The sequence below is a fragment of the Coloeus monedula genome (genome assembly GCF_965178545.1).
Source record: "Coloeus monedula genome assembly, chromosome: 5".
NCBI lineage: Eukaryota > Metazoa > Chordata > Aves > Passeriformes > Corvidae > Coloeus > Coloeus monedula.
The window spans coordinates 74,223,491-74,248,628 of record NC_138785.1 but is presented as its reverse complement, the minus strand read 5'-3'; the positions used below and the strand labels follow the sequence as shown (position 1 = coordinate 74,248,628).

The 25,138-nt window shown below is 52.1% G+C and overlaps 1 protein-coding gene across 6 annotated transcripts in view; it reads left to right on the top strand.

The window, feature by feature from the left end:
• EXOC6B (exocyst complex component 6B) overlaps positions 1-25,138 on the top strand; it is a 264,591-nt gene that overhangs the window by 175,430 nt on the left and 64,023 nt on the right. For all 6 annotated transcript variants that reach the window (XM_082282320.1, XM_082282316.1, XM_082282318.1 and 3 more), the window contains 2 exons: positions 8,544-8,685; positions 20,614-20,687. In XM_082282320.1, the coding sequence (XP_082138446.1) occupies positions 8,544-8,685; positions 20,614-20,687 (216 nt within the window). The remainder of the gene's footprint in view (positions 1-8,543; positions 8,686-20,613; positions 20,688-25,138) is intronic.

The window sequence follows — 25,138 nt, the reverse complement described above, 5'->3', positions numbered from 1 at the left end:
GGGGCCTTCCAGGTTGGTGGGAGCAGCTCCACTTTCGGCTCTTTGGAGTGTCCCAGTTGAGTTGGTCTTTGCAGGAGGCAAATTCCACTCGGAACTGGGTTAATCGGTGCTGCTCCCCGTGGGTTTTCCGTGGTGAATGTGAGGTGTTTCCTGCTGGGAAGTTGTCTCCTGAACTGAGATAGGGATGGTCAAAGTCAAGACTAAAATCCCAGTTTTACTCAGGAAAAGCTCCAGCGGTGACACTTTGTTGAAATCTGGCGATTTGCTGATGGCACCGAGGGTTCTTCCGTGGGTGACCACAGCTTGCCTTGCTCCCAGCCCAAGGGTCATCCCTCCAAAGCACCTGTCCTCCTCCCAAACCAGCAACTCCGGTTCATGGGATCACGTCTGGAACGGCACATCCCGGGCGGAAGAGGCCCTTCCCATTGCTGGGAAATGGGGCCATGGGTGCGTGTCCCATCAGCTGGGAATGGCAGGATGGGTGCTGGGGCTGTTGGAAGGGACGCTGTTGTCACGGTGGCAGTGACGTTGGCCATTCCACGCGTCCCAGTGTGTGCGGAATCCAGGACGCCTTCCCAAAGAAACGTGTGAGCAGCCTCTGCCTCTCTTTTCCTGAGTCTGGGCATCAGGAGCTCCAAGGCTCAGAGTTTTCCATGGATCCAAGGCTGAGGAGCACCCCATGGGTCCAAGGCTGAGGAGCACCCCATGGGTCCAAGGTTGAGCAGCATCCCCTGGCTCCAACATTGAGGAAGATGGCTCCCAAGGCTGAGGAATATTCTGTGGATCCAAGGCTGAGGAGAATCCCATTGGCCCAGCACTGAGGAGGATCCCATGGCTCCCAAGGTTGAGGAGCATCCCATGGCTCTCAATGCTGAGGAACATCCATCCCATGGCTCCCAATGCTGAGGAACATCCATTCCATGGCTCCCAATGCTGAGGAACATCCATTCCATGGCTCCCAATGCTGAGGAATGTCCATCCCATGGATTCAAGGCTGAGGAACATCCATCCCATGGCTCCCAAGGCTGAGGAACATCCATCTCATGGCTCCCAATGCTGAGGAATGTCCATCCCATGGCTCCCAATGCTGAGGAACATCCATCCCATGGCTCCAAGGCTGAGGAACATCCATCCCATGGCTCCAAGGCTGAGGAACATCCATCTCATGGCTCCCAATGCTGAGGAATGTCCATCCCATGGCTCCAAGGCTGAGGAACATCCATCCCATGGCTCCAAGGCTGAGGAACATCCATCCCATGGCTCCAAGGCTGAGGAACATCCATCCCATGGCTCCAAGGCTGAGGAGCATCCATCTCATGGCTCCAAGGCTGAGGAGCATCCCGTTGGTCTAAGGCTGGGGAGCATTCCATGGCTCCAAGGCTGAGGAATGTCCTTTCCTCCAGCAGCCATTCCCGTGTGCCCAGGAGCCCTGACCCACCAGCCAACCTTGGCTGGAAGCTTTCCCTCCTTCTTCTTTTCCACGGCAGATCCCAAACCCGTGGGAACATCACCTCCTGACTTGGCTCCAGCCCCTTTTTCCAGCCCCGTAAATCCACGCAGGGGCTCCAGTGTCCAGCTCCTGGGAGAACCCCTCAGAGCCAGGGATCAAACCGGCGACCCGGGGCCCGTTAGTGGCCAAACGTCAGCCGCCCCTCGCGTCCCCCACGCGCCGTCACCGCGGGGTCACAGAGCCCAGGCCACAGCTGGAACCAGGAGCTGCTCTGCTCCTGCCCTCCTTCCATAAAAAATAACAATTAGGGACAAAACAGGGATTTCTTCTTCTTCGTGAGTGTGCTGCAAAGCCGAGTAAATAGAATTCATTAGCTGAGAGTTTTCTTGATACCTGCTGGGTTCATTTGGGATGTGGACTTGGAGGTGGTGTGGCCAAGGCGGTGCTTGGTGCCAGCTGAGCTCCAGCCTCCAGGGAACACCTTTGGAGGCCACCAAGCTCGGGGTGACGTTGACAACCAGCCAGATACATCAGTTGGGCTTGGGGTCTCCTTGTTTGGGGCTCTCCCTTGTTCCTTTGGACCCCTTTGTCCCGGAGACCCTTTTATTTGCAGGATCTTGAGTGCAGATCCACAGCTTTTGGGTTGTCTTTTTTTTGGTAGGGGTTTTGTTTGGTTTTGTGTGGGTTTTTTTTTAACTAAAACAAAGCTGAAAACACCCGAAACAAACCAGAAAAAAAAAATCCAACAAAAAACCTCCAAAAAGCCCCACTTTGTCCAGTTGAAAATGGATTTCTGGGCAATTAATGAAAGGTTTATTTTTTAAGTAAACCTCTTAAAAATATTTTTAAAAAGTGCAAGTACTCATCGTTCATTTGTTTTGGGAAGTGTTCGTGTTTTTGGGTGATGGTTTGGGGTTTTTTTGCCATCTTCAGTGAGTGCAGAAGTGTTTTTTTTTTTTAAAAAGGCAAATCAGGACGGCACGGGCAAGCAGGAAAAATTTCCAGAGCTGATTTACTGAATTTGCCCCCAGTTTAGGGGGATTTGGGGCAGCCAGGGGATCCAGAGGCCTCTGGAGCAGGAGCTGAGCCCTGGGAGGTCTGCAGGGTCTGAAGTCTCCATCCGTGGCCACACAGAGAGGATCCGCTGGGATTATCCTCGGGTTTGTGCTACCAAACAATTGCTCATTATTTCCCCATCACGTTTCCATCCTCTGCAAAACATCCCAGCGCTGCCTTATGGATTGGGAAAGTCAGGAAATTCGGTGTTGAAATTATTGGGACAACTGGTGGTGTTTATAGAAAATGGTACATTTAGTACCGAAGAATTCCCAGGTTTTGGCCCACTTTTCTGCTGTCTGCAGTCCCTGGATTTGTACATCTAAATATCCTTAAGTCAGTCCTGATGCTGGTTGCGGATGGAGAAGGAATTCTGTTGGTAGCACAAAGTAAAAAAGATAAATTGGAAACGCTGAGAGCACTTGGAGCCCGTCAGGCTCTGTTCCCCACGGGAGCGCTGTGCCAGTTCCTCGGAGAGTCGGTGGGAGGCTTCTCCGTGCTGCAGCAGCACCTGGGTTTGCATTCCAGGGCCAAATCCCACCTGGCTTGGGCCAGGGGAAGTGCAGGAGGCCCCACCAGGTGAAGGGCAGCTGTGGCTGGATCCCTGGCAGCCTGCACGGCTGGGACAGGGCTCGGAGCAGCCTGGGACTGTGGGAGGTGTCAGGGGTGGACCTGGCTGATCCTTCAGGCCCATCCCAACCCATTCCACGATTCCGTGACAGCCAGAGGTGCTCCTTGCGGGGTGGTGGGGACTGGCAGCGTGTTCCTGATTGCACGTGAAGATTAATGGGTATTTATTTGAACAACCATTCCATTTCAGTAGCTCTTAATGAGTCCTTTGATAGCCAGTTCCTTAATTAACAAGGCAGCCTCTCGGCGTTTCCTCTCCCTAATTGGTAACAGATTGGCCATTTCTAAACAAACGCTGCCGGCAGCAGGGCCGGCTCCGGAGCCTCCGTGCGGCCCTTCCCCTGAGGGGGCTGCTCCTGGGAATCCAGAGCCTTCCCTCTCTGCCCAGGGACGGGATACGGGTGGAAATAGAGGATTTCATGGCTGATCTCCTCAAGTAGGATGGCCTTGGTGGAGGGTAGCGATGGACGTTGGGCTTTGGAAGTGCCCAGAGAGGTTTGGAGTCCCCGGCCCTGGAGGTGGCACTCAGTGCTCCGGGCATCGGGCACGGCTGGGGCTCGGCGATCCTGGAGGGCTTTTCCAGCCTCAGGGATCCCGTGGTGACGTGCTCCGGTAGGAGCCCCTTGGCTGCATCTCTGGGAGAGCTTTGGAGTTTGGCTCCTCCCTTTCAGTGCTTGGAATGGCCACAGGGAACTTTCTGGATCCTTCCCGTGTGTCCAGAGGGACCCTGCGTGGCACGGGCGTCACCTTGGGAGGTGTCACGGGAACCCCGAGGTTCCCTCAGGAGCCGTGGACAGAGGGATTTGTTGCCAGGAATCTGGTTACAAACGGATTGAGCTGCAAAGCAATAAATCCATGGATTTTGCTTGGATGACACCCTCGGAATGGCTTTGTTTGACTGAGGCTGGACCAAGGAGGTGTTTGGGCATCTTGACCGTGGAGATCTGTCAACTTTCACCTGTGATCCCTGTTCTCCCCAGTGCGAATTCAGGTTTTAATGGGATTTGCAAAGCTCTTAAATAATGAGTGACCCTACAGAGCTGTTCTGGGATTGCTTCGCGTGGTTTGGAGCTCCTCAGTTTTCTGCCCAGTTGGTAAAGGAGCAGTTGGTGCCTTTGAGGTGTTTGTTTCCCCCTTTCCCTGCAGAGAGCTCAGGCCGTGGTCGCATTCCTGCTCTTTGCTCCGTGTCCAGATCTCACCCTGCTCTTTGAACAAATTGTTCCTGAGCTGGAGGGACCGGGGTGTCCGGGCAGGTTGTTCCTGAAACCCAGACAGCGCCGGAGCCGGGCTGGAGCCACGCCGGGGAGCGGGATCAGGACGTCACCAGCGATATTGCCCGGGGCGCTGGCACGGGGACAGCCTTTGGGAGTGCCCCTGGTTCTGCCACGCTCCCGAAAATCATCCGGGAATTAGCGCGGGCTCGGAGCCGTCCCGGCTGAGCGCAGCGGCTCCTCGGAGCAGCCCGCGGGCTTCTCCAGGAGCGGCGACGTCTGGGATGACATCTCGGAGCTCCCCGCTCCGTGCCAAGGCACAAGTCCCGGCACCGCCGCCGAGGGTGGGGCGGGCGAGGGTTTCGGGAGGGTCGGGGCTGTGCCGGGCTCGGCTCCGCGGGTCCCGCAGCAGGGCCGGCGGGTCCGGCTCTTCCAGCGCTGCAGGAAAACCCCAGCACGACCCACGGAAAAGCCCCAGCGCCGTGGGGTGAAACTGCGTCGCAAAGGAGCTCCGAAGAGCCGAGATGGGCATCTGTGGCAGGAGGATGTGCTCGATTCCTGCCAGCCCCGGCCGCTCCAAGCGGGAATACAACCGGCCTTCAGCTGCGGCAGCGGCTTATTAGCGCTGATGGATCAGCGGCCACGCGCTCGTTTGTCTCCTGTCAGCAGCAGCTGCTTATCCAGCAGATTTCCCACTGTATTCCTGGGGAAATAGCCTGAAATTGATGTTCACGAGCCATGGCTGACTTCATAAGGAGCTGCTGTAACTCGTGGGGCGCAGGGGTGAGGCAGGAAAGGATTAAGTTCGGTCTTATTTATAAGGAGTGGAACCCATAAATTCTGGGAGGGTTTTAAATCTCGGTGCCCAGGGCAGGAGCTGCTGCTCATCCCTGGTGGTGCCTTCTGTTCTCTGAGCAGGCATTTAACACCGTGATTGAAAGCCCTGTGGCATCTCCGAGTTCTCTGATAATAAATACAAGGGGAAAAGGGATTCAGGCTCAAAAGGCAGAAGAAATAATTCCATATTCTTTTGCTTTTCTTCAGATAATACTGGATCTAAAGTGTGAGGCATCCATGTGTTCTTTAAGAGGAAAAACTGAGTATTTTTTAAAGAAAAGAGTTTCAGGTGTTTGAAGCTCAAGAATAACAGAAATAAAAGTGTTCTCAGCTGGCCTGAGAAGATTCAGGTTCAGAGTGTGGACCATGGACATTTGCACCTGAAACAGTTTTAGGCCTGGCTTAATCCTGTGTGGAAAAGGCAGGAGGAGGGCAGGCTGAGCCAGAAGCTGTTCCTGGGCTTGTTTGGATTCCCTTTGCCACCTCTGCAACAAGTCCTGGGAGAACGTTCCCATAAAGAACATCCTGAAGTGCCACTTCCACGGGGGGAAGCCTTGCAGAGCCGTGGTGCTGCCGAGCCCTGATGATTAAATTACTTTTCCCATCCCATTTTCCCCATTTGGGACTTCATGATGTGACCTTTCATCCCAAGTGTTGGCTCTTTTGCAACCCCTCAGTGTCATTTCTCATTCACTCTTTGCCTGAGCAGGGGTTGGTGCCCAGGGCAGGTGTGGGTCACCCTTCAGGTACCTCCGTGTGTTCTTGGGGGGTCACAGGGCAGTTCCTCTTCAGTTTTGGTCAGTGGGGACAGAAAACCTTCCTGGGGATTTTCCTTTGCGTGGTGTGGGAACGGAGGGCATCCACTGGGACCTGGGCAGGCTGGAGAGGTGAGCACGTGGGAAACTCATGGAGTTCGTCTTGAGGGGTGTTCCCCTGGAGAAGGGAAGGAGGCAGGGAGAGCTGCGAGCCCCTTGCAGGGCCTCAAGGGGCTCCAGGAGAGCTGCAGAGGGACTGGGGCCAAGGGCTGGAGGGACAGGAGGCAGGGAATGGCTTCCCAGTGGGAAAGGGGAGCTTGGGCTGGGATGTTGGGAAGGAATTGCTGGCTGGGAGGGTGGGCAGGGGCTGGGCTGGAATTGCCAGAGCAGCTGGGGCTGCCCCTGGATCCCTGGGAATGTCCAAGGCCAGGCTGGACACTGGGGCTTGGAGCAGCCTGGGATGGTGGGAGGTGTCCCTGCCCATGGATGGGGTGGGAATGGGATGGGATTTAAGATCCAACCCAACCCATTCCATGATTCACCTGGGGGCGAGAACCTCCAAGGCTTCTCCAGGGGTTACAGCCCTCTGCAAATTCCCCCTGATGTGGAGCATGAGCTCCTCTTGGGATTTTCTCCTTCTCTTCCAGGAAGGGTCAGGAGCCCTGTCCCCTGTCCTCAGCAGGGTCTTGGCCCCAGGGCTTGGTGGCAGACCTTTGATTTCCCATCCTCTGCTTCCATCTGGGGCATCTCAATGACACGTGGAGAGGTTGAGGGCACTTGGATTGTCCAGCTGGAGCAGAGGAGGCTCAGGGGAGACCCACTGGGATTTACCCCTTGTGGGGCAGCTCCGATCTTTGTGACAGGGACAGCACCCAGGGAAGGGCTGGAGCTGTGTCAGGGCAGGGTCGGTTTGGATATCAGGGAAGGTTCTTCCCCCAGAGGGTGCTGGGCACTGCCCAGGCTCCCCAGGGAATGGGCACGGCCCCGAGGCTGCCAGAGCTCCAGGAGTGTTTGGGCAGCGCTGCCAGGGATGCCCAGGGTGGGGCTGTTGGGGGGTCTGGGCAGGAACAGGGGTTGGATCCGTGATCCTGTGGGTCCCTCTGAACTCAGGATATTCCAGGCTTCTGTCAAAACTCCTCAGCCACAGCAAAAACTCAGTGTCTGTGGCAAGTAATGAAGAAAAATCGCAGCCGGGCAGCGCCGCACTTCCCGCAGCTTTCGGGGATGAGGAATTGGCACGAGCGGGGTTTTAAATAACCCAACGTGTCAGAAAAGCACAAACAAATGATGAAAAGCAAAGAAAAAACCCCAGAGCTCTGCTAAACTTTATGGTTGCCATGCTTCATCTTCATTTTGGTGCAGGTGTTTGTTGGGAGGTGAGTGATGGACGCTGCGGAGCCTGGGAGCGGCAGCGAGCGGGAGATGGAGCATCCTGCCCTGCAACGCACGGCTCGGCTCCTTTTTTAAATAAAAAATGCATTTTTCCCCTCCTGCTGAAGATGAATGTGGCCTGAAGACCCAAACCAACTTTGCAGAGCTGGGAAAAAAACCTTCCCAGCGCAGGCATCAAACGTTGCCGTGTCGCCGTAACAAAACCGGCGGTGCAGAGCTGGAAACGCGGCGTAAACTCCGCGTTTAATCCCAGTTTAAACACAGCTTGTAAAGCGCTTGTAAAAGTCGGTGGGAGCTCCTAAGCCACGCCTGGGTGTCAGAAAAGCATGTTAGGAGTCTTTTGTGAGCGTTTGAGAACATAATCTCCTGCTGGAGCTGTTTTCAGGGCAGCACCACGATCCAAACCACCCTGGTGGGGTTGCCCACGCAGGCATCGGGATCGTTCCCTGTGCTGTCAGCCTGAGCGCTTGTGCAAAATCCCGCTCTTGTGCCAAAGGATTTCCCTGTTTCTATGGGTTTAATTCATGGTGCAGTCCCACCTGCCGTAGAGAGTGTCCCTGGAAGTGTCCAGGCCACGTTGGACAGGGCTTGGAGCACCCTGGGCCCGTGGGATGAGATGGGCTGTAGGGTCCCTTCCAACGCGAACGTTCCGTGGTTCTCTGATAATCGGTGCGATGTTGTCTTGCCCGCGTTAGGACGTGACGAGAGCACTTTGAGCTCTGAGCACCCCAAAGCTCCCCCAGCTTTGGGAGAATTTGAGCTTCTCCCAGGCTGCACCCAGCAAGGCCTAACCTTTCCCTCAGCCATGGGCACTTCCAGAGGGGAGTCCCTTGGAAGAAGGCGGTGGTGACATTGAGCTCTGTGGGAAGATCCCATCACAGATGGAACATGTGGAGGCTGGGCTGGTCTGGAGAAGGTCTCTGGTGGCTGTAACTGAGGAGGTTGGGCTGGAGAAGGTCTCTGGTGGCTGTAACTGAGGAGGTTGGTCTGGAGAAGGTCTCTGGTGGCTGTAACTGAGGAGGCTGGTCTGGAGAAGGTCTCTGGTGGCTGTAACTGAGGAGGCTGGTCTGGAGAAGGTCTCTGGTGGCTGTAACTGAGGAGGTTGGTCTGGAGAAGGTCTCTGGTGGCTGTAACTGAGGAGGCTGGTCTGGAGAAGGTCTCTGGTGGCTTTGTCTGCTGGTGGCCCTGACGAGTGTCCGTTTGTCCCTGCAGGGGAAGGTGGCCCAGACCGCCTGCATGTCGGCCTGCAAACACCTCTCGACGTCGCTGCTGCAGCTGCTGCTGGAGGCCGAGGTGAGGCAGCTCACGCTGGGGGCCCTGCACCAGTTCAACCTGGACGTGGAGGAGTGCGAACGTAAGAGCCCAACCACCCCTGCCCTTGGCTTGGTCACGGGTCGAGGGGGAATTTCTGCTCTGCCTCAGGCTCAGAGTTTTGGTAGTGATGTAAATGGAGGTGGCCCACACCCAACGTGACTTTGGCCCATGAATTTTAAGGATGACAGATCAGGTCTGTTTATAAAATGAGTTATTTATGGACCAGACGGGTGAAAACAAAGAAAAGGTTTTAATCAAAATTGCTACAGGGTATAAACCAAAAAGAACTACTGGTGCATTACACGAGATTGTGGGTGATATTAAGGTATTGCTATTAAAATTATATTTATAAATGTATTTATATTTATATTAAAACTGGCAAAAGGAATAGATCAGGAATTAAAAAGGAATAGGAAAATTTAGGAATCAAAAGGAATAGGATAGATTGGGAATTAAAAAGGAATAGGATCGATTAGGAATCAAAAGGAATAGGATCGATTGGGAATCAAAAGGAACAGGATCGATTAGGAATCAAGTGGAATAGGATTGATTAGGAATCAAAAGGAATAGGATAATTTAGGAATCAAAAGGAATAGGATAATTTAGGAATCAAATGGAATAGGATTGATTAGGAATCAAAAGGAACAGGATCGATTAGGAATCAAAAGGAATAGGATAATTTAGGAATCAAAAGGAATAGGATAATTTAGGAATCAAATGGAATAGGATTGATTAGGAATCAAAAGGAACAGGATCGATTAGGAATCAAAAGGAATAGGATAATTTAGGAATCAAAAGGAATAGGATCGATTAGGAATCAAAAGGAATAGGATAATTTAGGAATCAAAAGGAATAGGATCGATTAGGAATCAAAAGGAATAGGATAATTTAGGAATCAAAAGGAATAGGATCGATTAGGAATCAAGTGGAGCTTCCCACCAAAGCGACCGCGGTGTACACGGAGTCCTTTCCCTCAACCTCCAGAGGAGTAACCCCAAAGCAGCGTCCCCAGTTTGGGGGGAAATCCTACAGCCCTGCTGTGCCCCTTTGTGTTTGGGGAGCCAGGTCAGGCTGTGGTGATGCCACGGTCTGGGGGTGGTGGGTGCCCACAGAGCTCACCCAGAGCATCTTCAGGACAGAGGATTCCAGGAGATCCAAGTTCTGCTCTTCCTTTTCCTCTTCAATGCTGCCTTGATGTTCTCCAGACCATCCCTGCTTCTTGGGATGGAGGATTTTAAAAACGTGGGGGATTGGAGTGCATGAATCAAAAATCAGTTTATTTATGACTCTTTCTGAGAAGCTGTGGCTGCCCCATCCCTGGACGTGTCCAAGGCAGGGTTGGATGGGGCTTGGAGCATCTGAACGAGCTGATGTTCTTCAGCAGTTCTGGTCCTCTCCTGACCTCAGCCCTTTGTCCTCTCTGCAGGGAATTTTTCCTCAAATCAACCCTTTTGGCAAAGTCAGTGTGGTGGAAAAGAGGTGTCTTGGGACAAAGTGGCCCTGTCTGCTCAGGGGGGGTGTGGAGCATCGTGGTGCCAACACCAGGGCTCTGCTCCCAAACCTGCTCCTTCTGGGTCTCCAAGTGCCCACCTGAGCTGGGTCTGGAATTCGCACGTTGCCCTCAAGTCGCTGCCTGTCCTGCTCAGCAAAAGGGTTAAAAGCCAGAGCCCAAAGCAGACAAAATGCTCTTTTTGATCCCATTTTTGTAATTTGAGGCAGAGTGAACGCAGTCCTGCACAGGATCCTCTTTCCTTGTGGGGGGATGGATTTGTTGGGATTCATTCTGGGATGGATTCGTGACCGTGGTGGTTGAAAACCCAGAGCTCAACAGAGTTCCTGAAGAACCCAGGTGATCTTTGATAAAGTATTTTGAGGATTTTTATTTCCCCAGATACCCACCCTTGTGGCTTTCTTGGCTGAGGTGGAGGTTGGGATGTATTTTGTTTATCACAGAATCCTGGAATGCTTTGGCTGGGAAGGGACCTTCAAGGCAGGGACACCTCCCACTATCCCAGGTTGCTCCAAGCTGGCCTTGGACACTTCCAGGGATCCAGGGCAGTGACTCAGTGACGTCAGCTGTGTTGGTTTCATCAGCCCCCAGTACCTCCCACTGCCAAGACAAGTTCTTCCAGCCTTTAGCCAGCATTTTCCTGCTCAGCTTTTACTTCAGCTGCCCCATCAACGCTGAGATTAAATTTATTCCCCAGTAGGAATTTTGCTGTTTCCAACAAGGGTTTTTCCATTTTTTAACATCCAGTTGCCATTTTCCAGCCCTCATCTGACCAGCCTGGGACGAGGATCCCAGTTCAGTGATTCCCATGCAGATCCTGCAGCTGCACCATAACTCACAAAGCAGCTCCTGACTTTTCTCCCAGCACTGCCTCGATCCCTGAATTCCTGCAGCTCATTTGTGTCCTGGGAGCAGCTGTGTTCCCATGGGTGTCTGCCGAGGGACGGGCAGCAGAGCTGGGGATAACGGGAAGCGTTTGTCATCCGTAATAATTCCCTGGATTTTTGGCTGCAGACGCTCCCAACCCGGCAGTTTTCCGCCCCATCCGTAACGTGGGTGACAGAGCAGCGGCTCTTCCCTGAAAGCTGCTGCTGCCACCAAGGAAAACAGATGGGATTTCACAGCAGGTTGAAAAGGATGGTTCCTCAAATTCCAGTTGTTCGGGGAGCCCAAGGCTGGAGCACTCAGACATCCCAGAGCAGGTGACGCCAACGTGGGCAGTGGGGTCAGGGACCTGTCCCCCAGCCCCGTCCCGAGGTGCCATCGGAGCAGGGAATGGAGATGGATGCTGGAGCTGGATCCTCCTCATCCATCACTGTCAGCCCCAGAACAGACAAAATCTTTTCCTTTGCAGCAGCAAGAATGCATCCCCTCATCCCCACGGGTCTGTCTGGTGGCTCAGCTCCTCCTGGGAATGGCTTGAATTTGGTTTTTTTTGGAGCAGGAATCTGTCAAGGTTTGAATTTTAGGATAAGCCAGTTCCAAGAGGGGATTGGTGAATGCAGAAAATAAGTTTCAATTTGCAAAGTTGGGGTTTATTCTTGGTTTTTTGGTGATTTTTTAATCTTTTACCCGAAAGCAGAGGTGTGAATCTCTACATCCTCACGGGTACCAGTTCATGCTTCTGCCTCCCTCCTCTTCCTCTCCATAAATTCCCAAACCTTCCCCAATCCAGCAGTTTCATCCTGTAGTTATTACACTGAAATAAGATTTTATGGCTGTTTGGAGCACTCCAGTGAGTGCCATGATGAGGGAATGGGGCTGCTGAGTTTTGCTGCTGGACTTTATTAGGGTTTTGCTTGTGAATCCTGAAGAAATGAAGGAGAGGTGAGGTGAGTTAATGAAATTATTTAATTGTATATTGGGCGTAGTTTGAAGGTGGTGAAGATCGTTTTTTCCGTGTTAAAAGCAGGTCTGATACACATTGGAAGGAAATGTGTTTATAAACACAACTGACAACAAGAGAGGTGAAAAATGTGGTGGTTTAGGCTTAAAACAAGTCACTGCTAAATTAATTCTCCTCAGTTTTGGGTTCATAAAAGAATTCCTGATTTATGACCAGTTTGCTCTTCCCTCAGCACAAGAAGGGAGTGGCTGCTGGACCGTGGCTCCAGGCTGAGCTTTGGCCCCAGGGAGGGGCAGGTCCAGGTGGCTGAGGGGGATTCTCAGGTGAGAGCCCACCTGCAGAGCTGCCCCAGCCCTGGGGCCAAGAGCAGAAGGACGTGGAGCTGCTGGAGAGAGCCCAGAGGAGGCCCCGGAGCTGCTCCAGGGCTGGAGCCCCTCTGCTCTGTATCAGGCTGGGAGAGCTGGGAATGTTGCCCTGGAGAAGGGAAGGAGGCAGGGAGAGCTGCGAGCCCCTTGCAGGGCCTCAAGGGGCTCCAGGAGAGCTGCAGAGGGACTGGGGCCAAGGGCTGGAGGGACAGGAGGCAGGGAATGGCTTCCCAGTGGGAAAGGGGAGCTTGGGCTGGGATGTTGGGAAGGAATTGCTGGCTGGGAGGGTGGGCAGGGGCTGGGCTGGAATTGCCAGAGCAGCTGGGGCTGCCCCTGGATCCCTGGGAATGCCCAAGGCCAGGCTGGACACTGGGGCTTGGATCCACCTGGGATGGTGGGAGGTGTCCCTGCCCATGGATGGGGTTGGATCAAGATGATTTTGAAGGTTTTTTCCATCCCAAACCAGTCTGAGAGTCTGTGGTGCTCGGGAGCAGAAGGAGGTTGTGGTGGGACCCCTCACCTGCTCTTTAAATCTTCCCCTCCCTGAAACATGCTTGTTTTGCATGTTCAAAGCACAGAAAATGCAGTTTATTCATTTTCTGATCTTCCAAAAGGGAGCTGTTGTAGGCCTGGGGAGAAGCAGGGAATCAAACAGACACCGAGAGCCAGATCTTCCATGTTTTCCTCATGAAAAGTCCCTACACATCAGCAGCAGTTTTGGTGTGAGAGAAGCAAAAAGAGCAGAGTTGTAAAAATCCTTTCAGGTTGCTTCTGATGAGAGAAACCTGGGAAAAATCCAAGCGTTTTCCATGGCTTTTTGCACCTGGTGAGACCACGGAGTCTCCAGCTGGACAAACCCTCGAGGGGGTGCACAGTGCTGGGTGGTCGGGGTGGTTGTCCCCAGGTTTTCCCAGCAGGGAGCTGCTTCCCAAGGTGTTGGGAGGGCTTTGGGAGCAGCTTTGCAGGGATCCGAGTGCTTGGGTGGCTCCAGGGAAGGGCTGAGGGTGGGCTGGGAATGTGGTGCTGGGCAGGTGTTGGTTGCACCCCTCGTTGGGGTGGTTTGGTTTTCGTGGCTCCTTCCCTGCAGTCAGGAGAGGTTCTCTCACCTCCTTTTAAACCTGGACTAAGGCGCAGCTTAAATGGGCTGCCCAGAAGGACCCAGTGGGACACGTCTCATTAAGTCTCAGTTTAGGAGCCACTTCTGGCTCTGGCCCAAGTTGAAAAAAAGACAAAAAAACCTGGAGAGGGGGGGAAAAAAAAATCCCAAAGAGAAAGATTTTTGGGATCCTGTAAATAGAGGAAGTGATGCTTTTTCCAGAAAAGGCATTTCCTTTATTCAGAGGGTTTCTTGTCTTCCAGAACACATCCATAATCCAAGATTTAACAATGCAATGGGATTTTTAAATTCCTACATGCCCTGCTCTGCTCTTTTTGAACTGATAAATACATATATAAATATATGATTTAATAAATATGTAATTTTTCCATCTCCCCTCTGCCTCAGACATAGTGGGAATCAAATGTAACAACCCAGATTTGGAGGTGACAGATGAAAAATCCCAAAGAAATGGGGCTGTTCCCACTCCTAGGAAGCATTTCCCATCTCCATAACGGGTTCCAGCAGTGGCTGAGGGGTTGTTTTTACAGTCCTTGGATCATAAAATCAGCAATTCCATCATCTCCGAAGTCTTTTAACTGCTGCTTTATGGGACATCAAAAGCACCCTAAAAATTATATTTCAAATTCCATTAAATTCCCTATTTTTAGTCAGCCCCGCTCCTGGGGATCAGCCAGGCACACACCCAGATGTCTCTGCTGGGTTGAGGAATTCTCCATCCCAACAGATTGTCCCAAAATGTGCCCGGCACAGCTGTTCCCCACCTCCTTTTTGGCTGCCTTATCTGGCTCCCAGGAATTCCTCCCATGGAAATCCTGGGATTTGGGGGAAATGCTGGGGTTTGTCCATGATGCTGGAGTCATCCTTCCCTTGGCATGATCCAAAGGACTCCCAGGTGTTCATCCAACCTGTGATCCATCAGGGACTGGAGTTGGTGGTGCCAGAGTTAGGATATCCTGTGGTGTCCTGCTGCAGCACACCAGGAAAAGCCTGGATTTGGGGCAGAAATGGGAATGTTGCAGTCGAGACGTGGGAAGGTTTAAGCAGAACAAATGAGGAGAGGAATGTCCAGCCCACAGTGCTGATCTTTTGGTGTGCCTCAGCTCCTGGGGTCAGATTTGGGCACCTCCCAAAAAAGAGAGACCCTGAGGGGCTGGAGCTGTCCAGGGAAGGGAACGGAGCTGGGAAGGGGCTGGAGAGTTCCTGAGGGAGCTGGAAAGGGGCTGGAGAGTTCCCGAGGGAGCTGGAAGGGGGCTCAGGCTGGAGCAAAGGAGGCTCAGGGGGGACCTTGTGGCTCTGCACAAGTCCCTGACAGGAGGGGGCAGCCGGGGGGGTCGGGCTCTGCTGGCAGGGACAGGACACAGGGAATGGCTTCCCACTGCCAGAGGGCAGGGATGGAGGGGATATTGGGAAGGAATTCCTGGCTGTGAGGATGGTGAGGCCTGGGCACTGGTCGCCCAGAGAAGTTGTGGTTGTCCCTGGATCCCTGGAAGGCCAAGTTGGACCCTCAACCTGGCCTTGAACCTTTCCAGGGCTGGAAATGCCAACCTCTTCAGCTGATGGTGGGATGGGCACAGTCCACATTTCCTGGTGCTGGTATTTAACGAAGCTGAGAACTTCACATCTGCCAAGACACATCCACTGCAGACCTTGGGTTTGGGGTTGGGAACCTGTGGAGATCCGTGAGTCGTCTCTTAAGCCCATCCTACTGATTTTGTGCAGAATTTCTTGGCACGCGTCTCCCACAGCCTTAAAAAACATCTCGTGGTCAACCCCTGAGGAGTCCCTCCCTGGGGCTGTGGGTGCTCCCCAGCCCTGCCAGTGTCCCATGACTGGGACCACTGGTTTCTCTGCAGTGACAGCACTCCAGGCTCATCTTTGTTCCATCAGAGAAACGATTGATGGGGCGGGAGAGAAGTTTTTCTTTAATCTGACCCAGTTCAGTGTATTTTGGGTAACTCCTCCCTCTTCCCACAGCTCTCTGGAACTACCCAGATGGGAATGAGCTTTGAGAGTTCGGGCTGTAATGGGGAACAGCTTCAGAGCGGGCTTGTGTGGGAACGGTGTGGGAGAAGGAGAAGCTCGGTATGGAAACTGGGTGAAGTAGGAGCTCAATATGGGAATTGGGAGCTTCTCTCTGTTCCTCTTGCCTCAAATCCTACCCATCATTTCTCACTTTCCCCCCCTGGCAGCTTCTCCAGAGTCCATGCATGGATTTGTTCTTCAGCCTCGGTGTCCTCGAGGTGTCACTTTGTTCCCGTGGATACAGAACAGGAGATCCCATCACTTGGCTTTCCTAGGATAGCCTATCCAGGGAGATCCCACCACTTGGCTTTCCTAGGATAGCCTTCCAAGACTTTATCCAAGCAGATCCCACCACTTGGCTTTCCTAGGATAGCCTTCCAAGACTTTATCCAAGGAGATCCCATCACTTGGCTTTCCTAGGATAGCCTTCCAAGGCTTTATCCAAGGAGATCCCATCACTTGGCTTTCCTAGGATAGCCTTCCAAGGCTTTATCCAAGGAAGATGACTTCGAGACCTCCATTCTTCCTTGAGGAATCCTCAGATGGTCGATTCCCCAGACCTTATCCATGGCCACGAGCAGATTGTCCACGTTCCCTTCCCTGGGAGCTGCATCTGTCTCCATCCTGGAGGTGCCATCACGAATCCCGTGTAATTCAGAGGAAATCTTGCCCTCAAATGATGTTTTTGAGGGATGAAGTCACCGGCTGGGCCCATTTTTCCCGCTCAATGCCTGCAAGGCCCCGTCCCCGCGCGCGCAGCCGCGCCTGGGGCACGGGCAGATCCCCCCGTGCGCTGTAATTAATTTACAGTGGATGTCTCTTTTCTGCCGCGCCTTTGAACTCTTTATTCTTTGTCCATTGTAAAGGGCTCAACGGTTCCTGTTCCTTGATTCTTTCATCGGTGAAATGTTTTGGAAGAGAGGTTGGAGTCCCCCTGTGACCTGCCCTGGGTGGCCCAAGCCTGTAGACCTTGCAAAGACATTACTTTTTTGGCCTGAACACAAACCCCTCAAACCTTTAGCCTGGCTAAATGCTTTGTACAAACAGCCGCATACTGATCTGCTCTATTCTCCCGTGATTTTCTGCTCAAGGGGCTGCTCTGTAGGTTGCTTGCAATGTTTGCCACTTGCCTTGGTAGTGAAGACAGTACAATAAACGAATCCGACAGTACTGAGGCCAACACTGCGCTCGGTTGTTCCGAGAAAATTATCCTGAAATCTGCTTGAAGAGATTAAACCCAAGAAGAACTGGCTGTGTCTCTCCTCTCAAGCTCCGTTCTCGTCTTTGTTTCTCCTTTTTTTTCTCTGAGACCTTGTTCATTCCTCCTTCAGAATGAGCTGGTGGCATTGGTATGTAAAGTGTGACCTGCGATTACAGAAGGTGCAGCTCCTTCTCCAGCAGCCCAGGGGAAGCATTGCATTCATTCCTCCAGCCCGGGGCTGCCGCAGCTTTCTCCGAGTGTCTGGGCCGTATTCCCACTCCCATTTCTTCTGGGATACAAAGAATTTCAGCTCCGACGTCATTTCACTTCTTGGATGTCAATCGTAGAATCCCAGAACGGTAAAATTTGGGTTGGAAAGGAGCCTAAAGACCATCTCCTTCGAGCCATGGGCAGGGACACCTTGCACTAGAAGGTTCCAGAGCTTTGTTAATTCAGTACTGATTAATCTTTTGATGAGAATTGCTGTTCAATTAAATGTTGGCTCAGTGTGTGACCATCTGAAGTTTTGAAGTGTCTCTCCATAACTGTCCCAGCTTCATCCAGTGGTTCTTTAGGAATCACAGATTGGCTTGGGATGGAAGGGACCTTAAAAGACCATCTCGTTCCAGCCGTGGGCAGGGATGCCTTTCTCTAGCAGGCTCCAGATCATTGATAATTCAGTATTTTGATGAAAAATGCGGCTTAAATCAGTGTTGGCTCCATGTGCAACCATCTTAACGAGCAGTGTTGAAGGGCAGTGTCACTCCAGTAGGTTCCTTAGGAATCACAGATTGATTTGGGATGGAAAAGACCTTGAAGACCATCCAGTTCCAACCCCCTCCATGGGCAGGGAACCGTGGGAAGAGACATCGGGCAGAGACAGCTAAAGGTGAGCTGCTAATGAGCAGCCATGTCTTGGGGTGAAATCTCTTTTGGGATGAAGTCTGTCTTGGAATAAAATCTGTTTTGGGATGAAGTCTGTCTTGGGATGAAATCTGCTTTGGAATGGAATCTGTCTTGGGTTGCTCACAAGCAGCTGACAGCGGTGATAAATTCACCAGCCTTGTGAGAACATTCACAATCACAGGCATTTTCTCATGAGGATTTGAAGTTCATGCTTTGGGGAAGATCTTAAATTTCCCAACTCTGTGTGTGCTCCTAAATAGATTCTGAACAGCTGCGCGGCCCTTCATCCAAAATAGAAACTCACTTTCCTTGCAGTCCTTCCAGGGTTTCTTTTCCAGGATTTCTCCAAATGTAATCAGGAACATGAGGTGACCCCATCCTTGGAGGGTAGGATGTCAAGGTTGGGTTCCTCAGTCCAGGGACATCTCCGACCCTGAGCCACTCAGGGGACTTTCCCCTCTTGAGAAGGTGCTCAAACACCGTTTCTCACTTGTAAACATTGCAGCTTCTCAGGTATTGTGCTTTTCCAAAGCAGGGTGTTTTAGGATTGATGTGGCTTTTGGGATAATTGTTCCAGATGGGACAGTGGGGCGTAGAGGGAATGTGTAAAGATGATTTATCCCTTGCAGATCAGAGTCAGAGAGTTTGGGTTGATCCTCCTTCCCTGCTGGCTCGGGCAAGCTGCAGTCAAATTTTATAGCAAAGCTACATTAAAATGCCTTTGCAGTTAGGGTTAATTAAAACAGTTTTTGAGGGACACATTTGAAGTCGCTTGAGGCTCTTAGCACATGGAATATTGCAGGATTGGTCAGTGGAATTGGCTGGAAGCTGAGCAGCTCCGATCTCAAGGAATCATGGAATGGTTTGGGTGGGAAGGGACCTTAAAGCCCATCCAGTGCCACCCCTGCCATGGGAGGGACACCTCCCACTGTCCCAGATGGATCCAAGCCCCAGTGTCCAGCCTGGCCTTGGGCACTGCCAGGGATCCAGGGGCAGCCACAGCTGCTCTGGGCACCCTGTGCCAGGGCCTGCCCACCCTCGCAGGGAAGAGGGAAGAACTTCTTCCTGTTCATCCCTGTCCAGTCCCACCCTGTGCAAAACTCCAAAGGCACGACCATGGATGGTTCTGCTGGCTTTGGTTTGTGCTTTTCCTATCCAAAACCTAAACGTGAACAGTCACATCCATAATTTCTCTTTGTAGTTTTTTATTACTCCTTTCGAGTCGTAACTTCAGATAAAAGCAGTGCTTTTCCAGCCACGTTTGCTCCTGTCCTGCAGCAGTTGTCACTTGAGTGATCACTGCAAAGATGAGCGATGGTTTCAATCTCAAACCTCTTCTGGCATCTGCGACTATTAAAAAGCAGAGTCTGAGAAGTGTCCCCTGTGCCCCTGGAGGTGCCTGTGTCTGGCTTGAAGGATGTTCTCCATCCCAAGGTTTTAATGGAAGGTGGAGCAAGGGAGCTGATTAATAACCCTGCTTTACTTGCCCGAAATGAGGCGGTTGAGGGACAGGACTGAATCCCGGTGTTTCGTTCATTAATCTCTTCTTGTTAGAGCCGAGGGGCTGCTCTAGGAAAGCTTTGGAAATGGGAATGTGATGATTTATGTTCCTGATTTCGTGACACTGGCTTGGAAATAGGAAAACTTTTGGAAGGGCAAGGATTCAAGGTGAAGACCATCTGACATGAGATTGCTTTGTCCACTGGTACCTCTGATTAGTCGTGGAGACAAAAGGCAAAATCCTCCTTCCATATTGCCAAGCCATCCCTAATCCTCATCTTTGTGAAGCTTTAGGAGCCGTTGGAGAGTTCCTGTAGGGTAAAATCCGGGATAGTTGGGCGATAATGGGCCATGTAACTGAAAAATCTGTATTTGGCGTATATTTTCCCTCCTTTCTCCCTTTTTGCCATCACACCTGGCTTCATCCCAAGAAAACATTTCATTCCTCCAGCATCTCCAGTGCCTGCAGGAGCCACACAACTCAACCCCAGGCAGATGCTCCCCCTTGAGCTTTTGATGGCGTTGAGTTGTGGCCTCACAAACCAGATCCCCTCAGTGCCGAGAGGCTGTGAGGAGAGCGGAGATGAAGCTGTAACTGCAGAGGGTGAAAATGAAGTGAAGTTGGGCAGAACCAACCTCAAAAGACGCCCTCGGATGCACGCAGGCGTCGGCTTCATGAGCGTTCCCAAGGAAAAGCTGCTAAATGCCATGGAGGAACCAAGGTCCCCTAACATGGATCCATTCAAGCCCCCTCAGCGGTTTTAGATTTGGTTTAAAGAATGGATTAGGAGAAAAATGAACGACCAAAGTATGAAATTTTGGCCAGATTAGCCTGGAAGGAGATAAATGTGGCCTTGGAAATATTCTCTTCGCTTTAGAAGCCAACGTTATTCAGTTGTCAGATGTCTTCATCCACCAGAAATAAAAATGCCACCCAACGGCCGCGGTTCTCCGCGTTTGGGCTGACCAAGAGGCGCCATCACCAGATCATGCAAATAATCTGCTGCCTGATAATTAATGATGCGGCCGGGCATATTTTTTTGATGAATGCTCATGGAGCCTGGTGACAGGCGTGAAATTAGAAAATTCCTTCAGCGCCCTAAAATATAAATAGCTTTCGGAACTGAAAAGAGTTTCACAGCTGAAGATTTTATTGTGTTGAGAGGAAAAACTTTTCCACCCCCATCCCCCCCTTTCTTCTGGGCGAGTTGTTTGTCCGTTCACAAAACAAATACTCTGAAGCCCAGTGCGGCTCATGGGAATAAATTTCAGGTCGAATTAGTACAGTTTCCTTGCTGTCAGGACGGTGGAATTAATGGTGTTTTGATGACACGAATTTTGAAGGGCGAACAAAGACGCTGAAGGGAGGGAGACATGACTCCTTAGAAGCGCGGTCCTCCTCTCCCCCAGCCTCTCTTGTCTTCCCTGTCATCCGTCTGCCAATCTCCCTGTCCATGGTTAGTTAAAGGCGCTTTTTATCCTCTTTTCTTTCCCACAGAGTTTGCCAGATCCGGCCCAGTGCCTGGGTTCCAAGGGGACACGCTGCAGTTGGCCTTCATCGACTTGAGACAAGTAAGTCTTTGTGTTTTTGTTTTTTGTTTTGCTTTTAAGATGTGTGACTGAAGACCATCAGGTCTTAAGGGAAGGGAGAGGAGGGGAAACGGCGTCAGTGATTTACGCCAGAGACCTATATTTCCCCCCTCCTCCTCCTCTCGTCCCTCGAAGCCACCTCCTTGCTGAGCGCTCCTGGAGATGGTGGAGGTGAAAAGGGCTGGTGGAAGGGGGCGAGGAAGAAAGCCAGGCCTGACCCTGGCCAACGGGGCCATTGTGCTGCCCTTGGCTTCTGCGGCCACGGCGCGGAGGGACCGCGGCGACTCCGCGGCCGACGCCGAGCAGGTGCTGGGAACAGAGAGAGCAGTGATGCAGAGCCCGCCCGCCTCGGGGACCTTTGTTCCCAGAGAATGCCCACGGAGGCGTTTGCGAGGGCGGAGGAATTTGCATTCCCCTGTGCCCGTGCCCGTTTGTGTCCCTCTCTGTGTCCCTCTCTGTGTCCCTCTCTGTGTCCCTCTCTGTGTCCCTCTGCGGCTCAGCCACCCCCCCCGCCCCAGTCCCCTCTTCCACAGATGCTCCCTGGCCAGCAATGACAAAGTGGCTCTTGGGGAAGATGGTTGGGGAAGGCTCCACCCATCGGTGGCCACCTCTGGAGGGGGCCCCGTTGGAGCCAAGTTGACCATAGCAGGTACTGAGGCCTTTGTGGGGCTTGGCAGCCAATTTTGGGAAAAGGGCCATTCTGGGGAGTCATTTGTTTGGGGAGAAATGGGCATTATTGATACACTAGGCCGGGGGGAAAAGTGAGGTGGTCCTGTCATCTCTTGGCACTGAAGATGGATGGGTTGGAGAGAAAGTCTGAATGAAGTAAGACTCAATGACTGATGCTTCTCTCCTATTAAAACAATCTTTTTTTGTCTGTTAAACCCCCCTGGCTTTGTCCCTGCTGCCATCATGATGCAGTGCCTCTTGTTCGCGGGGTTGACGTCGTTTGCATTCTGAAAACTTTCGGGTGCCGAGGGTATTTCTTAAATCTGCATAATCCCTTGTATCGATGATCTTACCCTGCCTCTGATTCGTGCTGGAGCTGCTTTCAACCCGCCAGGGTTTGAGACCTCCTCAGAATCCAATTGATGTGCAGGGAGCCATCTGTCATCCCATGACACTTCTGTTAACTTTAATAACATCAGGACGCCGCTTTTCGGGCCCGGGCCTGCCAGGAACTGCCAAATTTGTTTACAGAATGGTCCCAACAGCTCCATGGGAGAGGTGTGTGTTATCACCAGGCTGTGTTGACACTTTTATCTTCATTAGCTCCTTGGCACTTTATTGACTGCGGCGCTCAACGCGCCCACGGCCTCCTGGGTGTAAGGAAATGTGGAAGCTTTGGGCCTTTTCCAAGCACCAGGCCATGAATGCAGGGATTTTGGAAGGGGAAGCTGGGGCTCTTGGAAGAATGAAATGCCTGAAAACGGCCCGGTGGGGTCGAGCCAGTGAAACGTTTGTGCAGTTCCTAAGTGCAGCCAAAAGGACCCTGCTCGGGTGAGGAGGATGCGGAGCAGGAGCCTCTCCAGCCCTCCTCCCCTGCCCCATGGGAGTCTTTGGGCACGGAGGTTTCCTCTTTGTTTTGGGAGGTGCTCCCAAGTTTTGTTCTTGCATTTAAAAACAGCAGCGCCTCTGAATCTCAAGGCCAAGGATTGGAGCAGCCTGGGGCAGTGGGAGGTGTCCCTGCCCATGGCAGGGGTGGCACTGGATGGGCTTTAAGGTCCCTTCCACCCCAAACCACTCCAGGACTCTGTGAATGTGCAAGGAGAAAGAGGAGATACAAGTTTCAGGTGAGGATGGGAAGTCCTGGATCTCCTGGATAATGGATGGTTATTGATGAGGGGAAAAGGGAGGTGTTGTACAGATAATGGACAACATCTCCTTGCTCCAAGCAGAGAAGAATCAACCTCTCCTTGACATACTGAGTTTATCAATAGCGTGCAAAGATGAGGTAGTTCCTGCTCCCTGGCCCTGTCAGTGACCCGGTGCCATGTTGGAATGTGTCACCAAACTCCATCCAGGCAAGGCTCTGGTGGCTGCTCTGTGGCCACCAGACCTCCAACACTCCCAGCACTTCTTGTTGGACTGCAGCTCCAGCTGGGAGCAGGGATAGGTAGGAAAGTCATGGATGAAGGTGCAGCAAGGAGAGGTCTTTGATTTGTTCTTCGTCTTGTCTTGAAAAGTTTCTTTTTGGACATTGTATTCTTTCTCTTTTAAGCCATGAAATTAAACCGAAGCAGGGGAGATTGGAGGAAGAAATTCCTCTCAGGGAGGGTGGGGAGGGGCTGGGCTGGAATTGCCAGAGCAGCTGGGGCTGCCCCTGGATCCCTGGGAATGCCCAAGGCCAGGCTGGACACTGGGGCTTGGATCCACCTGGGACAGTGGGAGCTATCCCTGCCCATGGCAGGGGTGGCGCTGGATGAGTTTTAATGTTCCATCCAACCCAAACCATTCCATGATTCCGTGAATGGCACCACAACATTGATTTAAATGGGATGACCTGGCTTGGGAATGGAGGGAGGAAAAATGACTGGGCAAAAATTGGCCAAAGTAGGGAAATTGAAGAGATTTCCCTCTCTTCCCAACGTATTTCAGTAGGAGCTGTTACAAGACAGTTGTAAATCCAAGAGCATTCTCAAAGTAATGGGGGATGATTAAGGGAATGAGCAAAATTGATGAAATATGAAGTGATAGGAAAATGTGGTGACTTGGTTTGTGCCTTGGTACAGATCCCAGTAGTGGGAAATAAGCCTTAAAAAGCTGTCATTGTTTGAAGGCATCAGTTTGTCCTTGTTCAGAGCAGCAGACTCAAGTTTAGTACATCCAAATCCTGATTTTCCCCTTGTGCCCAAGGAAATCAGGAGCAATTCCATCCCTCTCTGGAAAAGAGGAAGAGTCAAGCGCAGAGAATCAAAATCACTATTTTGAGCAGACAGTAAATGCAAAATGGGGCTTGATTTCCTATTCTGGGACAATTCTAAATCCATAAATACCCTTAATGAAGCCACGAAGGAAACCAGGTCCCATCTCAAGTCCTTCTGTAGGAGTGAAGCTCAAATATTTAAGGCTTTACAAGGAAGGAATATTTGCTTTCCCCCCTTCCAGTTTAAGCTTTGCTGTTGCCCACTCAGTGCTGTATTTTAGAAATCTGAAATAAATTTAGCCCCCCAAATAACCTTGCTGAAATTTGAGATAATCAGCTCTTCCCCAAATACCCCTGAGTGTCCAAATGCCACTGCAGATCTCCAGGTGCTCTCAGGTCATTCCCAAGCCTGCACATGGAATCATTCCCTGTTCTCCCCGCAGCTCCTGGGCAGCTGGAGGCGTTTCAGGGTTTGGTTTTCATGGGTTTCTTGTGAGGAAGGTGCTGGAAGAGGAGGGCTTTGTGCTGGTCTGCGAGGTCCCTGCAATCCCCGGCCACGCCGATCTCTCCTAGAAGCCAGATCAGCGCTCGTGGCCGCCTTCCAAGGAAAATCTGTCTCCAGCACTCGAGGAATTTCACTCTGGGCTCTGGGGAGGGAACGTACTCGGTGATTAGAGCTCCCTCCTCTCAGCTGCTCTGTCTGTCCAGGGAGTTGTAAATCCTGAGTGCGGAATTTCCTCCGCAAGTTCCAGCTTCAGCTCTGAGGGGCGTTTGGACAGAGGCAGGTGGGAACCCCCCAGAATGAGGCACCTGGATGTCCAAGGGATGAGGACAGGGAGGTTCTGCTCGTCTCTCCCTGCAGTTTTCTGCTTTGCTTCGTGCAAACTTGGTGGGTTTGAATTTGAGCATCAGCTCCTCAAATCAGTGAGGTTAAGACAGGCAAGGTCAGGGTTAGGTGGGATTTGGGAAGGAATTGCTGGCTGGGAGGGTGGGCAGGGGCTGGGCTGGAATTGCCAGAGCAGCTGGGGCTGCCCCTGGATCCCTGGGAATGTCCAAGGCCAGGCTGGACACTGGGGCTTGGATCCAGCTGGGATGGTGGGAGGTATCCCTGCCATGGCAGGGGTGGAATGGGATGATTTTAAGGTTCCTTCCCAAGCCAACCATTCCATGACTCTGTGCCACTGCTTGTCCCATAGGAAATGCTTTGTGTGTATTTTTCCCGTGTTGGAATCCAGCTGTGGTTATTGTGGGATCCTGCTGGACCCCAGCCAGCTGGGAGTGGGAAGTCTCCCTCTGATGCATTCATTTTTCTCTTATTACCCCTGATAGAGACACTTAATAAAAGAATGATCCCCTTGGGAACACTGTTCCCTTCCATCCCCGCTCCGCGATAGAATCCCAAAATCACGGAACGGTTTTCGTGGGAGGGACCTTAAAGCCCATCCAGCCCCACCCCATCCATGGGCAGGGACACCTTTACTCCCCCAGGCCGCTCCAAGCCCCATCCAGCCTGGCCTTGGACACTTGCAGGGATCCAGGGGCATCCATGACCTCACACAGGTTTCCT